Source organism: Protopterus annectens, chromosome 4.part0 (assembly GCF_019279795.1).
Source record: "Protopterus annectens isolate FY-2018-M chromosome 4.part0, PAN1.0, whole genome shotgun sequence".
Classification (NCBI taxonomy): domain Eukaryota; kingdom Metazoa; phylum Chordata; order Ceratodontiformes; family Protopteridae; genus Protopterus; species Protopterus annectens.
The window spans coordinates 298,213,022-298,232,883 of NC_056733.1; the positions used below are offsets into that span (position 1 = coordinate 298,213,022).

General features: G+C 40.4%; 1 protein-coding gene across 2 annotated transcripts in view; it reads right to left on the reverse strand.

Annotated features, from left to right (window-relative positions):
* Positions 1 to 363: 363 nt before the first annotated feature.
* The window catches only part of TESC (tescalcin), a 734,284-nt gene continuing 714,785 nt past the window's right edge, over positions 364 to 19,862 (reverse strand). For both annotated transcript variants that reach the window (XM_044068288.1, XM_044068287.1), the window contains one exon: positions 364 to 1,300. In XM_044068288.1, the coding sequence (XP_043924223.1) occupies positions 1,223 to 1,300 (78 nt within the window). In that variant the 3' untranslated portion in view covers positions 364 to 1,222. The remainder of the gene's footprint in view (positions 1,301 to 19,862) is intronic.

The window sequence follows — 19,862 nt, forward strand, 5'->3', positions numbered from 1 at the left end:
CTACAGTGATGTAGTTCTCAGCAGCTCTGCCCGCCAATTTCCTGATTGACACTTGTTAACAGTTCTAGACGTCATGACACTGGGAATGTCAGGCTGGGACAAGAGAATTCCTTAAAAAAATGAATTTTGAATTTTAATGCACAAAATGAGCTGATTGTTACAGTAAAAAATAACTTTAACTTTATAAAGCCCTGACTAAGACCTCGGTGACCTGGGTACAACTGGGACGCAGGCACTGGAGGAGGTAACAAGAAGTAAAACAAGAATTATAAGACAATGCTTGTTCAGAGGAGGACAAGTTGGGGTCATGCTGGAGCTATGTTATAAATATTAAATAAAATGACAAATAAAGTAGACTATGGAACATTTTTAAACTTCCTTTATTACACCATACCCAACAAAAATTAAATTGCAACCTGTATGACCACTTGGACTAAGTGTCTTTTTTTTCAAAGCTAATGTAATGCACTAGGATGTTAACTAGCTTGCTTAAGAGGCACAATGTGTGTGGGATACAGTACATTACAATGTTTAGTGCTTTTGTTGTAAAATAAAAAAGAATAAACATTCACGGCACCAATTAAATATCAGTGACTTAAATAATTCCATTCTCTCTCTCTCCCTCTCTCTCTGCCTTTTGTATATATTAATTATAGGAACATAGCAAAAACAGTTTACTGACTGTACTGCTGAAAAGACTTGGGAATGCCATCTTTATATTAAAGGTGACAGAGGATGCCATCATCGCAAGAGATGAGTGCTAATTAAATAAACCAGACGAGCTGAAAAAAATGAAAAATAAAAACACGATTACTTTTGTATAATAGTAGGCACAGCTGCAACTCACTCTGCTTTCATTACCAGCTGCAGTGTTTGGATATTACTGCTGGCAACTCTGGGTGGACCAGGTCATGCTGTAAACATAATCAGTAGCACAGAACCAGTTGTTTGGCAGAGCCAAGTAACAGTACAACATTTTGGGACAAAGTGGCTCTGACTGAGGTAGGAAGAAGGTCACAGTGAAAGTCAAGAAAAGACTGTAAACAAAACAGTACAAAATTTGTTACCACTCCTTATCAAAGGAATAAGCAGTTAAGTATATCTTGTGAGGCTCTAAGATTTAACCTTAAAAGTAAAGCATATGACATAATAGTCCATAAACATTGAACATAGTAATGCGGCATCTCCCTACAGTGATTTGCATTCAAAATTCAGAAACAGTTCATTTGCATATTCTGGTTGTTTCCATGGTCAGGAATCGAACATACATCTGAGATTCAATGGAGATGTCTTTCCAGATCTGGAATAAAAACAGTATAGAATTATAATACTGATTTAACCTTTGGCTAGCAATTAAAACAAACCTGAAACAAAATAAATATATTGGAACACAATACTGCATATCAGCTAATTGTACTTTCATTCATTGAAAAGAATGGTTAGCTTTAATAATGGAACTTATGTGTTTATTAAAAAGCACAGACCCCTACAAAGGATATTAAATAAATAATCTACAGTCCCCCAGAAATACTGAAAGAATAAAAGTATAATTATTATTGTGAAAATTAGTTTTATAATGTGTAGGATAGCTGAAGGAAAATGTAAAAAAGAAGATAAAAAAAAACAGATCATGTCTGTGTGAAGGCAGATACATTTGCAGTTTGATAACTAATATTCTGAAAATTGTAACTGAGTCCCGATATAGTGACACTGAATGACCTAAAATGCAGACTTACATATATTAAGTTTGAAACTGCTGTACTTGGAATATTCCCTTTTCTCTGAGGTATGGCAACCTCAGAGTTGATATATGTAAATTTGAGGGTGCAGGGAGGGCCTTTGCTCATACATTAGGGATGTAAGAGGGATTGCCTTATATATTAGGGGTAATAGGAGGGATTGGCTCATGTATTGGGTGATGTAAAAGGGATTGTCTCATACATTGGGGATGTACGAGAGATCATCTCATACACTGGGGGATGTAAGAGGGATTGCCTCATACATTGCGGGGTGTAGGAGGGATTGCCTCATGCACTGGGGGATGTAAGAGGGATTTCATCATACATTGGGGGATGCAAGAGGGATTGTCTCATACATTTAGAGATGTAAGAGGGATTGCCTCACACACTGGGAGATGTAACAGGAATTGCCTCATATATTGGGGGATGTCAGAGAGATTGCCTCATACATCGGGGGATGTAAGAGGGATTCCATCATATATTGGAGGATGTAAGAGGGATTGCCTCATATATTGCTGGATGTAGGATGGTTTGTCTCTTGCAAAAAATAACTTTAAAAAAGATCAGCTATTTTTGGCACTTGCTGTTATGTATTTTCAGATTTTTTTTTTATAATTGTGGGGCTCACACTTACAAATCCTGGAAATACAATAGGGAGCCTTGCAATTCACCCTGCCTTTTTTTTGTTTCACACATAACCGTCTGCTACTCATCCTGAAAAAAAATATAAAAGCAATAACCACTGGCTAAAAGACTGTACAGTGCTGATTTAAGCTAGAAACAACTGTATAATGTAAACACATAGGACTATGGCTGGGCCAGTCAATAGTTTTGACATCCACATAGCATAAACCAAAACAAAATTATATGTCCCCTTCTGGACAAGGGATGATTTTTGGTTAATTTCCTTGGAAAGTAGAACTGCAAAAGGGAATGGTATTCTTTTAGATCAATTTGAGTATTGCCTTCCAGACATTGCTTATGTCTCCTCAAAAACCCAACAGGATCTATAGGTTTATTTCCTCAGCCCTCTCTAATGAATATCACTGCTCTGTATGACAAATAACTAATTAGACATCCATTAGAGAGTATGTTGATCTTCTTTGCTTTATCCTATTTAAAACCTGAATCGTAATCTTGCTTTTATAGCAGATCCAGTTATCATCCCAGTGTCACCTCTCTCACAAGTCAGTGAAGCTCCATTTCTAAGAAGACTGTATAATACACTGTAGTGATCATGCATTCTTAGTTCTAGGCCCTAAAACCTGAGATGCACATCTGCCATGACTGCGATGCATTATGTATTATAATGAATTCCCTGCCAACAACTTTGTTTCTTGTCTGTGTGATTCAAATGTCTCTGCTTTCGCCTTATCACCTAAAATGAACATGTTGCCAAAGCCTCTAAGGACATTCCTCCCAAGTCTGTCTATCTCATCTTCTATAATGACAATAAACTATCCTTGAATCACCACATATCCATTGTTGTAAGGAAGTCATTTTTCATCACACAGCTTATATTTAAAGGTATTGAGTCCAGATCCAGGGATGTAATCATTTCACTGTACTCAGCATCCATCAGGCTGATCAGCAAGTATAATGCTCCTTTTGGTATGTAACTTCCCAAACACTTGTCACAAATGAAAAAAAACACGGTGCTTTCTCACTAAGAAATGAAGGGCCTTCAACTGTCATAAAAACTATGCAGGTGAGTCTTGATCCTCTTGTCATTATCATGTTACATTAAGTTTTGCTCTCCCTGTTAGTACTTCATGGTTACGATAGTAACCACAGGTACCCCTGCCCCCACTGTAAAAGATAAACTCCTGAATTTCTAGCTGACATGGGGCCTTAGACCTGTAGCACACAGTCATAGTGGTAAGAGAACTGTGACTGTTACAAGTTCTGAGTTGCAGAGCTCCATTGGCTTGATTTACTGGCTTTTTATTGATTTCCTCTCTAGCTTGTCTCCTATAACCTGCACTGAGCTGAGCTCATCCAGGATATTTTACTCCAGATCCTCATAAGAATGGAAAGCCTTGAACTCTTATATTTTTCATCAAAAGGGAAAGAAAAAAAAACTCTACAGTGGGTATGGTGTGCAAAAGCCTTTGTTTCTATGGGAAACCTTTCTAATCCATACAACATTAGCAATCTAAACTTGAGGCTTTAGTAATCTGTTCTGAGTGAAATAAATCACATCGTAAGCTGCCGTACAGCCTGCCTGGGATATCTGTAAATTGCAGCCTAAGAAATTAGGCATCCCCTCACTGTTTAATAAGCCTACCTAAACTAACCCCTGCATCCCAACACCAACCCATCTCAAAACAGTAATAGTCCCTCCAGCCCCCTAAATCATTCTTGTCTAAACCATGCACTATTACTTCCTCCAGCTTTTGTAGTCAGCCTGACTGATATGTAAGAATTGCCTTATGCTTTCTGGCAATCACCTATTACTGAAGCAGCATATCACAGTGTACGTGAGAAATATGCACACATAACGGCACTGGAGGCTAAAAATTGAAACACGGACAAATCGGACATCATGATCATTGACAGTATGCCAGACACCGACATTTCACCACATTCATTATGCTACACATAATCCTTTATAGTGTGAGGTTCTAAAGATTTGCTTGCCAAACCTCAAAGACCTCTAAAATGCAACAGAGGCACATAGAACCCCCAACAACACTGTCCAGCTGTTAAGTCTACCACCTCACATAGCACAAGGTGTCCCACAGTCATGGAAGCTTAGCCCGTAAGGCAGACATACACTGAACCAGACATTCTAGTTATAGGTAATGCCACTGAAAGATTTACAGATGTAGTTATTACCAGGCTTAGCAATGAAAGTGATGGCTACTTGTCTGTCTGGTGCCAGGATCTCTTAGATCATGCATGCACTCAAGTCCTTGAATAAAAAGTACTGCTATGATTCTTTCATAGTACACGTGAGTGTAAATGACTTGAGACATACTTCCTTGGACTATATGAAGAAAGACTTGATGAAGCTCTCAGACTACGTATCCTAGACAGGTATGAGCCTAGGTTTGAACAGCATTCTACCCACCGAAATGATGATGTCTTATATGAGAAACAAAATAATTGACATCAATAATCAGCTTAGATTTCGGTGTCATTCAACAGGGGTCCAATATTTATCAGCATACATGAATAAATAGCATAAATAAAGCAAATGTGTGATAACAGATCTTGGGACCCAGGTGGATAGTAGTCTCTCCTTTGATAATCACATCACCACAGTAGTCAGGAAGTCCTTCTATGTGGCACACCTCATCACAAAAGGGTTCTCATCCAGGAAAAAAGAGGTCATTGTTCCCCTCTACTCGACACTCATTAGACCCATTATAGAGTACAACGCCCCTTTTGGAATGTACATGACAAGACATCTGCAGCAGCTGGAAAGGCCACAGAAGTACCTCACAAAGAGGATTACTGGCCTCAAACAGATGCCCTGCACTGAACAACTCAAAAAACACCAGCTTTACTCCATAGCATATTGCCTACTCCGAGGTGATCTCTGCCTAACATATAAAGCTATGTCAAACCCAGAGCTGCTGGACATTCTACACCTAAAGAAATCCCAATCCCTCTGAGCCACATGCTCTAGGGACCTAAACCTTGTCACCACAAAAAACAGGACATGCTGGATGGATAGATTTCTGTCCCAGAGACTTCCCATACTCTGAAACAAACTACCCATCTATGTCAAGCAAAGTTCCTCATTAGCACTCTTCAAGAAAAATCTTGATGAGTGGATGGGGTATAGGAAATACATCAAAGGGATCACTTCTGTGGCTCTGCTCAACAGTGGCACAGGAAAATAACTTTCTTGGGTGGCGTAAACCAGGGAACCTTGTTGGCAAGGCTTACTTAGGCCTTTGGGCCAATAGCCTAGTACCTACCTATGAACCTATAAGAGGACATGATTGACAGACCATGCTACTTCACCAGGGGTGGCCTGCCCATGTCCCCTCTAGGATGTTAAATATTGGAAAAGACATTATCCACCCCATAGTGCCTTTTGTTTGCAATGCCAACTAGATATACCTACTAATATAATGAAACATGCAAAGGAAACTATGAAGGTGTTACTGATCAATGCTAGGAGCCTGAACAAGAAACACCCCTCCCTACAAGCCCTGAAACAAGCAAAGGAAACTATGAAGGTGTTACTGATTGATGCTAGGAGACTGAACAAGAAACAACCCTCCCTACAAGCCCTGAAACAAGCAAAGGAAACTATGAAGGTGTTAGTGATCAATGCTAGCAGCCTAAACACAAAACTCCATTCCCTACAAACCCTCCTCAGGAAGGAAGAAGACATCCGTGGAGTGACTAAGACATGGTTCAAAACCATGGAGATTACTCCAACTGTACAGGGTTATAATCCCTTCCATGCTTTTAGACCAGCCACTCTGCAGGAGTGCAAAAAAGGTGCAAGTGTCTAAATCTTCATTCAGAAACCACAACAGAGATGTGAGCAGATAGCTGTCCCCAAAATTAAGGTAGAGGACTGACTTCATTTCTTTGTTATTTATGAAACATGACAAATAAAAACACTTAAATGTTACAATATTAAGCAACAGTAATAAACAGTCCAAATTTCAGATGTTTTATTACTTTTGCTTAATATTGTAATGTTTAAGTGTTTTTATTTTTCGTCTTTCAGGGCTAGCCACCAGGCGATGTAAACCTTGGCTCTAGATGATTCTCACTGCTTAAGTGACATCCTGCCTCCATGTGCAAAAATGGGAAAAAGCGGTTGTGGCTAGATGGATGTATGGAGTTTTCATTTTTCACAAATAACAAGTAAATGAAGTCAGTTGTCTCCCTTAGTGCTGGGACAGCTATCTCCTCCCATCTCTGTTGTGTTTTTTTTTTTTGCACTTGTTCTTCTTGTGACTCACTTTTTGAAGTGTACATTTGTCTCTTTTGGTAAGTTGACTCCAAAACACAGTAACACAGGAGATCAAACTGGAGAAACTATCTCCACAAAAAGACCAGTCACCAAAGGAGTCCTCCAGGGCTCAGTGTTGGGACCTCTTCTGTTCAGTATCTTCTTCTCATAAGTAAAAGCCAATACCAAAGGGCTCTGGTTAACTAAAGATGTAGATGACATCAAGCTTGGAGCAGTGATTGAATCCCCAAAAGACTCAGCCATCCTACAGGAAGGTTTGTCCCCAACAAATAACTGGTGCCAGACTCATGGACTAAAGCTAAATGTCAAAAAATGTACATTTGTCTCTTTTGGAAAGTTGACTCACTGGGGAACTACCATATTGACAACACATCCCAAAGAGTTGACCTAGAAGTTCAGGACTTGGGAACTTATGTGGACAGTGACCTAACTGTTGACCATGTGTCCACTGTAATAAGGAACTCCTATATTGCACAGCTCATAAACAAGGTTTCCTGGATGTGAGCCAGATATACCAGATTTTTCATTTAATCAGTCTTCATTCAGAAGAGACTTGCATCAAGGCTGCTTAATCAGCATGATTTAATACAGATTCTTCATGGTGAAATCACCATCAGAAATGTCCCAGTTACCTTTGTAATGCAAGATATCTTCACAACCTGGTTATGTATAAACATGCCATTTGTGATTAAATACAGGTATTGAACTTTCAAAAAAAAAAAAAAAAAAGAAATGTCCCTTACCCAACCTTAACTAGTTATAGAACTCCCTCTAAGACCCAAGAAATCCACAATGCCTATTTAAAAGAACCAGAGTCCATCATTATCAAACCCAATACCATTTTTATGGGTTATCTAAACTATCCAGCTGGGAAACGTACACCACTACTAGTGCATACACACAAAAATTCCTGGATTCTGTTTACAAATGCCCTGCATAAACTAGTCAGAGTAGCCACTAGGGGAGATAACATCCTAGACCATGCCCTTATTAATACTAGGCGTCTTGCACCATCCCTTGCATATCTTTCTCACTTGTTAGGTCTGACCATAAAGCAGTCTCCTTCAAAATAAAACTGAATCCAGGGGCCACTTTAACCCCAGATGCCATTTCTACCAACTCCTAAATGATACATTGGAAAGTTTCAAGTCCTTCCAAACCCAGTAACTTTGCTGAATATGTGGAAACATACACCACTAAACTATACCAGCATGTTAACAGCTGCACATATGTTTGTCCGTAGTAAAAACAAGCAACAGGCATATCAGAAAAACAGCCCCCGAGTGGCACTCTTACATCAATGAGCTCTGCAGTAAAAGAAGGAAATTACTGACCAAATTTAAGAACAACAATAAACAGAATGATAGAAGCCTCATCATTAAATAAAACTAGCAACTCAGGTGCTTAATCAAACCTACCAAAGCCACGTTTGAGGCAAAAAGAACTAGCCAAGCAAAGGACAATCATAAAGCCCTTTTTCGTTATGTTCGTAATCTCAAGAGCACAACACAACAATACACTGAGCTGATTATAAAAAATGTTACCTACAAAGAAGCTGAAGCTATAGCTAACCTACTAGCCAATAAATTCACTTCAAACTTCCCTCTCTCCTCCTGTCTAACTCACATGAAATACCTGAAACCAGTTTGCCTCCAGCAATCACGAAAGACCAATTTATTAAAAGCAATAAATACCGCATCAGTAGGTCCTGACAATATACGAGGATGAATCTTGAATAGCATGAAGCACAATGTAGCCACAGCCTTAACACCTCTGTTCCACCTTAGCCTACATACAAGTTTTGTACCAAGTGAATGGCGAACAGCGATAGTTATTTCCCTGCATAAGGGAGGTCCGTCCATGGACCCAGGCAATTACACACCCATAAGTCTGACCGGTCTCATATGCAAAGCCATGGAAAGAATTACCATGGGACTAACCATTAAGGACATAGGGGATCACCAAATACTGGATCCATCTCATTCTGGATTGTTCAAATGCATGTCATGCCTACTTAGGCTGGTAGACTTTTCTGAAAAAGCACCAAAGCAATGGATGAAGATAACGTAGTACACATGAACCTCAATCTGTTTAAGGCTATTGACACAATCCCCGATTCAGGCATAATAGTAACATTTAATAAACTAAGAATAAACCCATTTTATGATTTCTGGATTGACAACTTAAAGATATAACACAGGAGATCAAACTGGGGAAACTATCTCCACAAAAAGACCAGTCACCAAAGGAGTCCTCCAGGGCTCAGTGTTGGGACCTCTTCTGTTCAGTATCTTCTTCTCATAAGTAAAAGCCAATACCAAAGGGCTCTGGTTAACTAAAGATGTAGATGACATCAAGCTTTGAACAGTGATTGAATCCCCAAAAGACTCAGCCATCCTACAGGAAGGTTTGTCCCCAACAAATAACTGGTGCCAGACTCATGGACTAAAACTAAATGTCAAAAAATGTACATTTGTCTCTTTTGGAAAGTTGACTCACTGGGGAACTACCACATTGACAACACATCCCAAAGAGTTGACCTAGAAGTTCAGGACTTGGGAACTTATGTGGACAGTGACCTAACTGTTGACCATGTGTCCACTGTAATAAGGAACTCCTATATTGCACAGCTCATAAACAAGAGGATTACTTCTATATCCAGGGATGTTATTGTCCCCTTTTAATCAGCCTTCTTTAGGCCAGTCATTGAGTATTAATGCCCCTTTTGGCATGTGTCTGTCCAGGCATATGCAACAACAGGAATGCCTGCAGAGATGCCTTACAAAAATAATACACATTCTAAGCAATATGTCTTACATGGACTGGCTCAAAGCTCTATCACTATATTCAGTCTCTTACAGACTACAAAGAGGTGAACTATGTATAGCATACCAGGAATCCTCCCACTCATTACTGATAGACTTACTTTACATCCGTAAGTCACATGGCATCAGAAATACTTGACCCAGGGACCTAAATCTCTTCTGCAACTTTAACAGAATGGTTTGAGGGGAACAGGTCTAGCTCATAGATAATACCTCTGCTCTGGAACAGAATCCCCATCCACGTAAAACAAAATTTATCACTGACCACATTCAAGTGTAACTTGGATCAAGGGATGTGAAGTAAAAGATTTACCCCAGCCCCCCCCCCCCCCGTACTACTAATGGCAAGAGGCAGCTCCTAAATGCTTTATTCCAATGCATGGGTCCCCTTGAAATACCTAGAGTAGTACATGTAAATGTAGATCTTAGAAAGGGTTAGATGAATTTAAAGTCCAATGGGCTAAGTTAATTTTAAGCACCAAATGGGATAATTAGGTAGGCCTACAGGGGCAGTTACCCTAGTACTAACCTATGAACCTATAAAAATTACTGAGAGATGACCTCTGCCTCACATATAGAGCTTCAGCAGAACCTATTCTGTCAGACCTATTAAACTTTCTCAAATCTAATGGTATCATAAATACCCACTCAAGGGATCACAATCTCTTTTGCAAAATGAATATAACATGTTATAAAATAGGAACTTGCTTCCTTGGAGCCATCTTCCACTCTACATAAAGGAAAGTACTTCTCTTACTCTATTTAAATGTAATTTTTATGAATGGATGGTTGACCACAAATTCATCCCTGGTTTAGCACTCTAACCCTCAGTGATAGGGGAAACGTAAATGCCCCAACATATCCTTCATTCAGCCCATCTCTGGGTTATTTATTTGAAAAACAGAATGGCTAAAAACTACCATGGGAATGTAAGGGTAATCTTAATATTCTCACAGGTCAGTAGTTTATTAAGTATCAGTGAACCTGTTAAAAGGCACAGTAACCACTGCATAATAATTCACCTTAAAATTAGGGATCAGAAATGTTTCTAACCATTGGAAACTCACTACTGTGATAAAGTGTCTCCTAGTTACTGCTTTTGGATGCATACAGCTGTCATATTTTGGCATTCGGGAAGAGGGATTCCATATGCATGCCACGAATGGAAAAAAAAATGTCCCCTTCTTGTAAAATGGGAACAACATAAACAGAAACAGAAACCTGAAAATGACAGAAGACAGAGCTAGCAAGCCTATGAGCTGAAGGAGCTCTGATTTTCCAGGGAATGACTGCTGCAATAGGTTGGTACCTCTGTAAGAAGTCTGGAGAAGCTTTGAAACTAATAAGAGAGAGCTGAGGCCCTGTGAGTCACAGGGAATTCAAATGGAAAGGTGAAACACATTTGTGGAATAAGGGGCAGTATTGAGGACTTGGATGTAAACACCTGCCTGTTCAAAGAACTGTACTCTTTAACTAACATTTTGTTTTGATCTTGGTGAAGTGAAAAAGAATAGTTGAATAAGAACTTACCATAACCATAGATGTCCTTCTTTTCCATGTTGCAGTATTCATAACAGTGGACAGGTTGTTGCCTGCAGCACCATTCATCTGACCAGTATACCAAAGTCTTAGGAGCAGGGGTATGTGCTACATTGCTTGTGAAGGCCATAAACTGATGTCGGCTATAAAAGTGATGTCTGCACGTACCCCCTTCAGAAATGACTGATGCATACAGTAGTACCCCTGAGGAGCAAGAAAGGGAAGCTTTTTAGTCCCACATATGCCACCAGGCCAAAGGAACCCAATAAATGTATGTGCCTGTTACAGTGTGTGTTTGGATGTAGAAAAGGAAGGGAAAGACACTCCAGATAGACAAAACAGAGCAAGAGGGGGTTGGAGGGGGGGGGGGACTAAATACTGCAACATGGAAGAGAAGGACATCTAAGGTTATGGTTAAGTTCTTACACAACTATTATATGCCCTTCTATTCTCATGTTGCAGTATTCATAACAGTAGGGAGAGTACCCAAGCTTTAGGTATGAGCCTGGGAGGAAGGTAGAGGGGCCTGGTCTACAAGACCATGTAAAATAGACCTAGCAAACCCAGATCTGGCACTGGAGACCAGGTCTAGCTTGTAGTGCTTGGTAAACGTATGGACTGAGGACCAGGTGGCCACTTCCAGTATGGAAACATAGTCCACCCCCCTGAAAAAGGCTGCTGAAGAGGCAGCTGTCCTAGTAGAATGTGCTCTCACATTGGCAGATAAAACCTTTCCATGAAAGGAATAACAGGCAGAGATAGCTTTAGAAATACATGAAGATATATTCTGTTTTGAAACTGCCTTCCCAGGGCTCTTGGGTGAAAGGAAATGAACAGCTGGTCAGACTTTCTGATGGATTTGGTCTTGTCCAGGTAATACCTAAGCTGCCTATGAACATCCAAGGAATATAGGGTTTTGTTAGATGGATTCTGAGGCTGAGGGAAAAGGACTGGGAGGTTAATGGCTTGATTTAAGGACAGTTCATTAACCACTTTGGGCATTAACGAGGGGTTAGTCCTGAGGGAGACCCTATCCTTGTGGAAAATGAGGTAAGGGGGTTAGCCATCACGGCCTGGATTTCTGAAACCCTCCTGGTGGATATGAGGGCTACCAACAGTACTGTTTTCCATGTACATAGTTTCAGAGATGCTGACTGAGCTGGTTCAAAAGGAGGTAGTGCGAGTTTTTCAAGGACAAAATTAAGGCGGTATCAGTTTTCTAGGTGGTCTGATGTGGAGAACCTCTCTTAAGAATAGTTTTACCTCTAATCTGAATGTCAAGGGAGGAATCAATGGGAGACAAGTGGAAAAGGCTGACAAGTATACCTTCACAGAAGAGTAGGTCAGCCCCGAATGTAGAAGCTCACACAAGTAAGAAAAGACCATAGGTACAGGAATAAGAAAGGTGTCCTGCTTTTTCTTCTGACACCCCTTGGAGAATTCTTTCCATTTTGCCACATGATTTCTCCTGGTACTAGGTTTCCTGGCCTCCTGCAGGACATTGAGTACATCCTCTTAATATAGGTATCGGAAGGGGTTCAGAACTCTATCACTCATAGACTGAGTCTGAGTTTGAGCACCTGAAGTTGTATGAGTGATCCCCTGTCTTGTGTGAGTAGGTCAAATCAGTGGGGTAACCTGTGGTAATTATCCTTGGTTAGATGAAGAAGTGGAAACAAATGCTGTCATGGCCAAAAGGGAGTTACCAGCAGGATTTTTGGTTTGCACTTCTGAATCTTCATAAGGACTCTGAATCAGAGTGAAGGGGGAAAAGACATAAAGATACATCCCTGCCCAAGAAAAATTGAAGGTGTCCACCCTTCATGCCTATGGATGTGGATTCCTTGTGCAAAACAGAGGCATCTGCCTGTTCTGGGAGGAGGCAAACAGATCTGCCTGAGGAATAACCCACTTGTGAATGAGATGCAAAAACACCTCCCTGTGAAGCATCCATTCATGAGAAGGTGAAGAAGTTCTGCTGAGAGTGTCCACCATCACATTCTCTGCTGAAGGTATGTACACTGCTTGGAGGTGAGTGTGCAATTCTGCTGCCAGGGACCAAATCTGAATTCGCAGGTTACAGAGGGAGTAGAACCTTGTACCCCCCTGCTTGTTGATATACCACAAGACAGTCATATTGTCTGTGACAACTTTTAAGGTGCCTGGTAGTAGGATTGGAAGGAAGGTTTGCAAGGCTAAGAGAAGGGCCCTCATCTCTTTGATATTGATGTGATCCCTTTGTCTGAGGGTGGACCACTCTCCCTGAAATGTGTTTTGTTTGTTGTGGGTTTGCAGGACTGCTCCCCAACCCAGGTCTGAAGCATCTGTGAAAATTTGTTGTGAGGGTGTGGGAGTCTGCAAAGATATACCCTGGTTGAGGTGGATGGCTGCAATCCACCATTGCACTTCTTTTTTCAGGCATGGGAGGAGAGGTAGTGGAGTATCCAGGGGGTGAGAATGTTGGTTCTATGACTCCTCAGCACCCACTGAAATTTTCTTATATGCAGCCTCGCTAAGGGGAGCATGGGTATCAAGGATGCCATGTGGTCTAGGACCCTCAGGAATTCCCTGGCTGATAAGGTTTGGAGAGAGAGGAGTGACTGGAGGAAATGTGTGATGGCTTTCACCTTCTGGCAAGGAATGAAGACTGCCATCTGATCTGTTTTTATCCTGCATCTCAAGAAAACCAGGTCTTGGGTGAGGGTCAGGTGAGATTTCTCCTGGTTCATGGTGGACCCTAGGTTTGCCAGGGTATTGGACACCATGCCTAAGTGGTGATGGAGGGTATGGCAATCCTGGTGAAGTATCAAGAGGTCATCTAAGTATGGATATATTTGAATGCCCTGCACTCTGCAGTAGATGATGGCTGGAGCTAGACACTTTGTGAATACTCTGGGGGCTGTGGAAAGCCCAAGCAGCAATGCAGAAAATTGAAAATGCAAGAAACACATGGAAAAGTATAGAAACTTTCTGTAGTTGGGGTGAATAGGAATATGGAGGTAAGCATCCTTCAGATCCTTAAGACCCAGGGATACCAGGGATACCATGAAAGCTTGGTGAGGGATGAGGGGTAGGAAGTGATGCAAGGCAAGCATTTTGAAGATAGGCACCTTAAGGAATAGGCTGAATACAGACAAAACTAGGATCGGCCTCCAAGGACCATCTTTTCTTGAAAGCAAGAACATCCTGGAGTAAAACCCTTTGTCTGTCTGTTCTGGAGGTACTCTTTCTATGGTGCCCTGAGGTTGATGCTGTTTCACAATTGGGGGGGAAGAGATGAAGCTGATTTGCAGGCAGTTGGGGTATCCCCTGACAGGGAGGAAGTGTTCACTAAGTCATAAAGGCAGCTGTCTGGATGATTTATCTGCTGACACTGCAATGACAGCAGGGTCTGCTGGGGGGTTCTTGAATAGGAACTGTGTATCCTGAAGAACCTTACAGAATCTATCTGGACATTTTAAAGCTGAGGGCTGAGAGTCAAGGGTCTGGGATGCCACCAGGAAAGCATCATGAAAGGCTGGGAGTAAGGGAGGGACTGCAGACTAAGAGGGCTGGTCCTTTTGCAATAATTCAAAGTATTTATTTTTGGTTTCAGAAACATCTGAGGCCTGCCATTTAAAATGTTCTCTCATCAGGAAAATGGTATCCCCAAAGGAGAATTCTTCTACTGGAGATTCAGGACTAATGGAATCCTCCTCCTCAGGGGTAATGAAGTCCTTGAGGGATTCATTCTGGGAGCAATAGGTAAAAGATTCATTAGAGGAAGAGAGTTTCTCTTCAGAATCCTCTAAGGCCTGTACAGGTGTACGGGCTGGAAGAGATGCCTTTAGATACAGAATATAGAAAACATTGGTTTCCAGGATCATCTCAAGTAGTGTACAAATGAGGTCTAAATTTGTCTTTAAAAATAAAAAGAACTTGAAGCGCCTACTCTGCCAGAAGGATGGCGTCCATCGTAACGCCAGTTGGAGCAAACAAGGCAGTCTTCGAAGTGGCAGATGCTCTGCTTGTAGAACTACAGATGTACTTAATACTTTTAAACATCCCATCAGTGGACTGGAATATACCTTTTTATGTAAAGCTGACTGTAATACGCAGCATTTAGTGTACCTCACTACTTGCCAATGCTGCACTGCCTACTATGTAGGCAAAACAGATCAAATCTTTAAAAATAGAATACTTAGGCATCTGAGAGATATTTGTAATAAGGACCTTAAGAATGCCCTTGCTTGTCATGTTGCTCAATTTCCAGGACACTTTTTTAAGTTTAAATCTATTGAAGTTGCATGTAAAGGGATGAAACTAGGAGATATCACCAACAATACTGAAAGGAATGAAACCAAATGGATCATAAATTTGAGAGCAGACAAGCCTCCTGGTTTAAACATTGTAGTTCCTCTGAGACCTATTCTGAAGCATGGGAGAACAGCCATTAGTTGATTTAAAGGTGTGTTTTCTTTTAAGTGCTCTGACTGGCAAGTTTTCTGATTAGAGCTCAAAGATGATACCTGGCTGTGATTGGTTTGTGATACTCTGACTGATGACTGGTTTATGCAAATAAGCACTTCTCTTCAAGCTTGTTGATTGGTGGTTTTCCGACTGGTTCTTTGGCAGAACAAACTGAAGCCGATTGGTTGTGCATATCTTTTAAAAGCATGTTGTTCCTGTTTCCCTTTACGATCTGAAGAAGGTATTTCTGAAAGCGCTTATCATTTGAAAGGCATTTTATTTTTATCGTGCCACGTTTTATGTGTCATATTTTCAGTAAAAGATTCATGTTCATCTTTTTTGTTGGATTTTAACAAGTTTGACAGCCGTCTGTGGTGGTGTCACTGCTTTTCTCTTTGAGTTTTGTTCTTTGTAACAGTGCACCTTCAGCAGTTACAGGTTTATTTTGTGTTTGTCTGTATCACTAGGTGGGTTGCAAACTGGCTCACAGATAGAACCCACAGTATGAAAGCAGCTGACTTCAAGTCAGACTGCTGACTAGTCATGAATGGAGTCCCATAGGGTTCAGTTCTGGGTTTTCTCCTGTTTGGTATCTACTTCTCTGAAGTCCAGGCCACCACAAATGGACTCTTGCTGACAAAGTTCACAGACGATTGCAAGTTGGGAGCCATAATTAACTCCCTAAGTGATGTTGACATCCTACAAAAAGGCCTCACTTGGACCAACGACTGGTGTCAGAACCATGGCCTTAAGCTCAATGCCAAATAATGTGTCGTCATCCCCTTTGGGAAAAACCCGGTTCCTTGAGTTACCACATCGATTGTAGTCCACTGAACACAGAAGGTGCCATAAGAGATCTGGGAACACAAGTTCACAGCAACCTCTCTTTTGACCACCACATTGCCACTGTGGTCAGAAAGTCCTTCTATGTGGCACATCTCATTACTAAGGGTTTTGCATCCAGGAAGAAAGAGGTCATTGTCTCTCTCTACTCTTCTCTCATTAGGCCAATCATTGAGTACAATGCCCCATTTGGCATGTACCTCACTAGACACTTGTAACAACTGGAGAGGATGCAAAAGTACCTCACAAAGAAGATCCTAGGCCTTAAACACTTGTCCTATATGGATAGACTCAAAAAACTCCAACTATTCTCTGTCTCATATCACCTACTTAGAGCTGACCTCTGCTTGACTTACAAAGCCATGTCTGACCCAGCTCTGTTAGAAATGCTACAGCTAAAGAAATCCCAATTCCTCCTCACCACACACTCCAGAGACCTCAACCTCATTACCACAATCAACAGAACAAGCTGGAGGGACAGGTTCATAACCCAGGGACTGCCCATGCTATGGAATAGACTTCCCATACATGTCAAGTGGAGCACCTCACTGGCCCTCTTCAAGAGAAATCTTAATGAGTGGATGGGAAATAAAAAATTCACTCCGGGGATCACTCCAATGGCTCTACATGACAGAGGCACTGGGAACTAAGGTTGGTTGGCACGATGCCACGCTAATCCTATGGGACAGGCTTGCAAAGGCTTCAGGGCCATTAGCCTACTACACACCTATGAATCTATGAACCTATATATGCTATGGCTGTGAAGTTGGTTAATGCAATTTTAGTCAAACTGTGCTTTTGCCAAAGGGAATAGGGTAGGCTTAGTAGATAAGTGGGCTTTGCTTTTTTTAATGTTGAAACTCATGGATATACAAAAGGTTTTGGCATAGGAGATAGGAGGTTGTGTGTGTGTGTGTGTGTGTGTGTGTGTGTGTGTGTGTGTGTGTGTGTGTGTGTGTGTGTGTGTGTATGCGTGCATGTGTGTGTTTTTGTTAGGTTAGGGTTAGGGCTAGGGAAGGGGACATATTTAATATTGTGCTTGTGTTGGTGCATGTGGTATGCGTCTGAGCCTGTCTTGTGTTGTGGTAGTATTATGGAAAGAAGCCTTCTAAGGTAACTTGCATTGTTTGGGTTAAGGGCAATTTAAGAGTTAGGGTTAGAATTATCAGGTAACAGTAAAGTGATTCAGGAAGTTACTCTGGACAAGTATTTACCTATTGCTCCCACCCTGAAGGGAATTATTAGACTCAAAAAGCAGGACAATCTGTTAAGTTGTTTTGTACATGTTTCATTAGTTTGTGTGCTTGCATATTCACGTGTGTCTACACTAACTGCCAGACAGTAACATATCAAAGCTGGTGCAGGGTATGCAATTGCATTTGTTCATTTGATCAAAATTAGACATCAGAGGTGTGCATAATCAATAAAATGGAACTAGTGTTCACAGGCATGCGTGTGTGTGTCCCTTGTATGATTTTCTATGAATATATTTGTGAGTCTGTCTGCATCTCTGCATGTGGGTATTTGTGTGTGTGTGTGGGTGTGTGTGTGTGTGTGTGTGTGTGTGTGTGTGTGTGTGTGTGTGTGTGTGTGTGTGTGTGTGTGTGTGTGTGTGTGTGTGTGTGTGTATATATAAGTTTGATTCTTTGTATATGTGTGAGAGGCTGTCTGTGCCAATGCATCTGTATATATATATATATATATATATATATATATATATATATATATATGTGTGTGTGTGTGTGTGTGTGTGTGCGTGTGTGTGGTTTACTATCATTTTATTGAATTGTAGTCAGTTCAATGATCATATCATCGACTCATGTCTGTGAAAAGTCACATTGCTGAATTCCGATATAGCTGAAATACATTCTGAGTTTGACCTAGAAACAAGTGTTAACATGGGTCGAGATAGGGGTGAAATGTGTACTTCGGGCATATTGGAGTTTGACATTTTCAACATTTGAGTTTCCGATCAGACGTCTGATCAGAGTCCACTTCAATAAAATGATACTAAACATATATATATATATATATATATATATATATATAGATATATATATATATTTATGTATGAATGTGTGTGAAAATATGTGTGTGTGTGTGTGTGTGTGTGTGTGTGTGTGTGTGTGTGTGTGTGTGTGTGTGTATGTGTGTGTAGGCATTATGAAATAATTACATACCTTCTGTGTTGGATTTAAAATGCATCCTCTAGCAACAATTACACACCATACATCAACTTTAAAACATTTCACATAGTAACTATTTTGCATCAAACTCACGAGCACACACACACACACACACACACACACACACACACACACACACACACACACACACACACACACACACACACACACACACACACACAAGTGTAGGCACACACACACACACACACACACACACACACACACATATATATATATATATATATATATATATATATATAAATATATATATGCATACACTAACCACCTTGCAGTACGGGAATGCTCAGAGGTACTGCTAGAATACATTTAGCATATATTTACATATATTCTCAGTTCTAGTTCTGAAGTTTTGAGTTTTACAGCTGTGTTTTTTTTTTGGAATTTAAACACACATCTGTCTTGCAGAATATTCTCAGAAAGATCGCATGATTTACGGAGAGAAATAAAGATAAAACAAGGAAGTATATATGAAAAGGCCATTAGAGAAAATAAAGGGATAAGTGGACTATCTTTCCTGTATTACTCTTTCAACTAAACTGTTCATTTATCCAGCCATTCAACCATCCATCCTTTTTGATTTCATCCATCCATGCAGCCATCCATCCATCATACCTCTCAACCTCTTAGAGCAAGAAATCTGGACACAGCCATAAATAAAAGTGGGACAAAGGCCCAAAAACAGGGACAATTTTTAAATATTGCTCTTACAAAGTTAGAAAGTTGATAGAGTAACACGTTTTATATTAGCATTCATTTTCTGAATGGTATAAATTGTGAAACTCAGACATCTGTCATTATTTATTAACTTCAATATTTAATGATTTGCCACTAATTTGCCAGAAAACCACAATTTGTTTGAAAAATGGACCAAAAAATATGAGGCAAAAATCTAGACATTCTGTGAAAATCTGTACAGTTGAGAGATGTGCCATCCATCCATCCACCCTGTTTAGTCTCCATACTCCATTCCATCTGTGAAGATCCTGTGGAACAAGACAAAGATGCTGAATGGACAGAAGAAGTAAAAGAAAGAATAAGAAGTTCAAATGTACAGGATACGAAATGGGATAAAATAACTGCCAGAGAAATTGAAACAAAATTAAGAAAAGCTCCTAATTGAAAAACCCCAAGTCCAGATAGTACCTAGTGTCTGACCAAAAATATTAACATATTTACATGAAGATTTAGCCACGAGTAAAAACTATTTATATGCACACCCCGAACAGATGTCAACCTGGTTAACAATAGGAAAAATGATACTCCTCCTTAACTGTGAACCTGCAAGATATCCTAGAAATTACAGACCAATAACTTG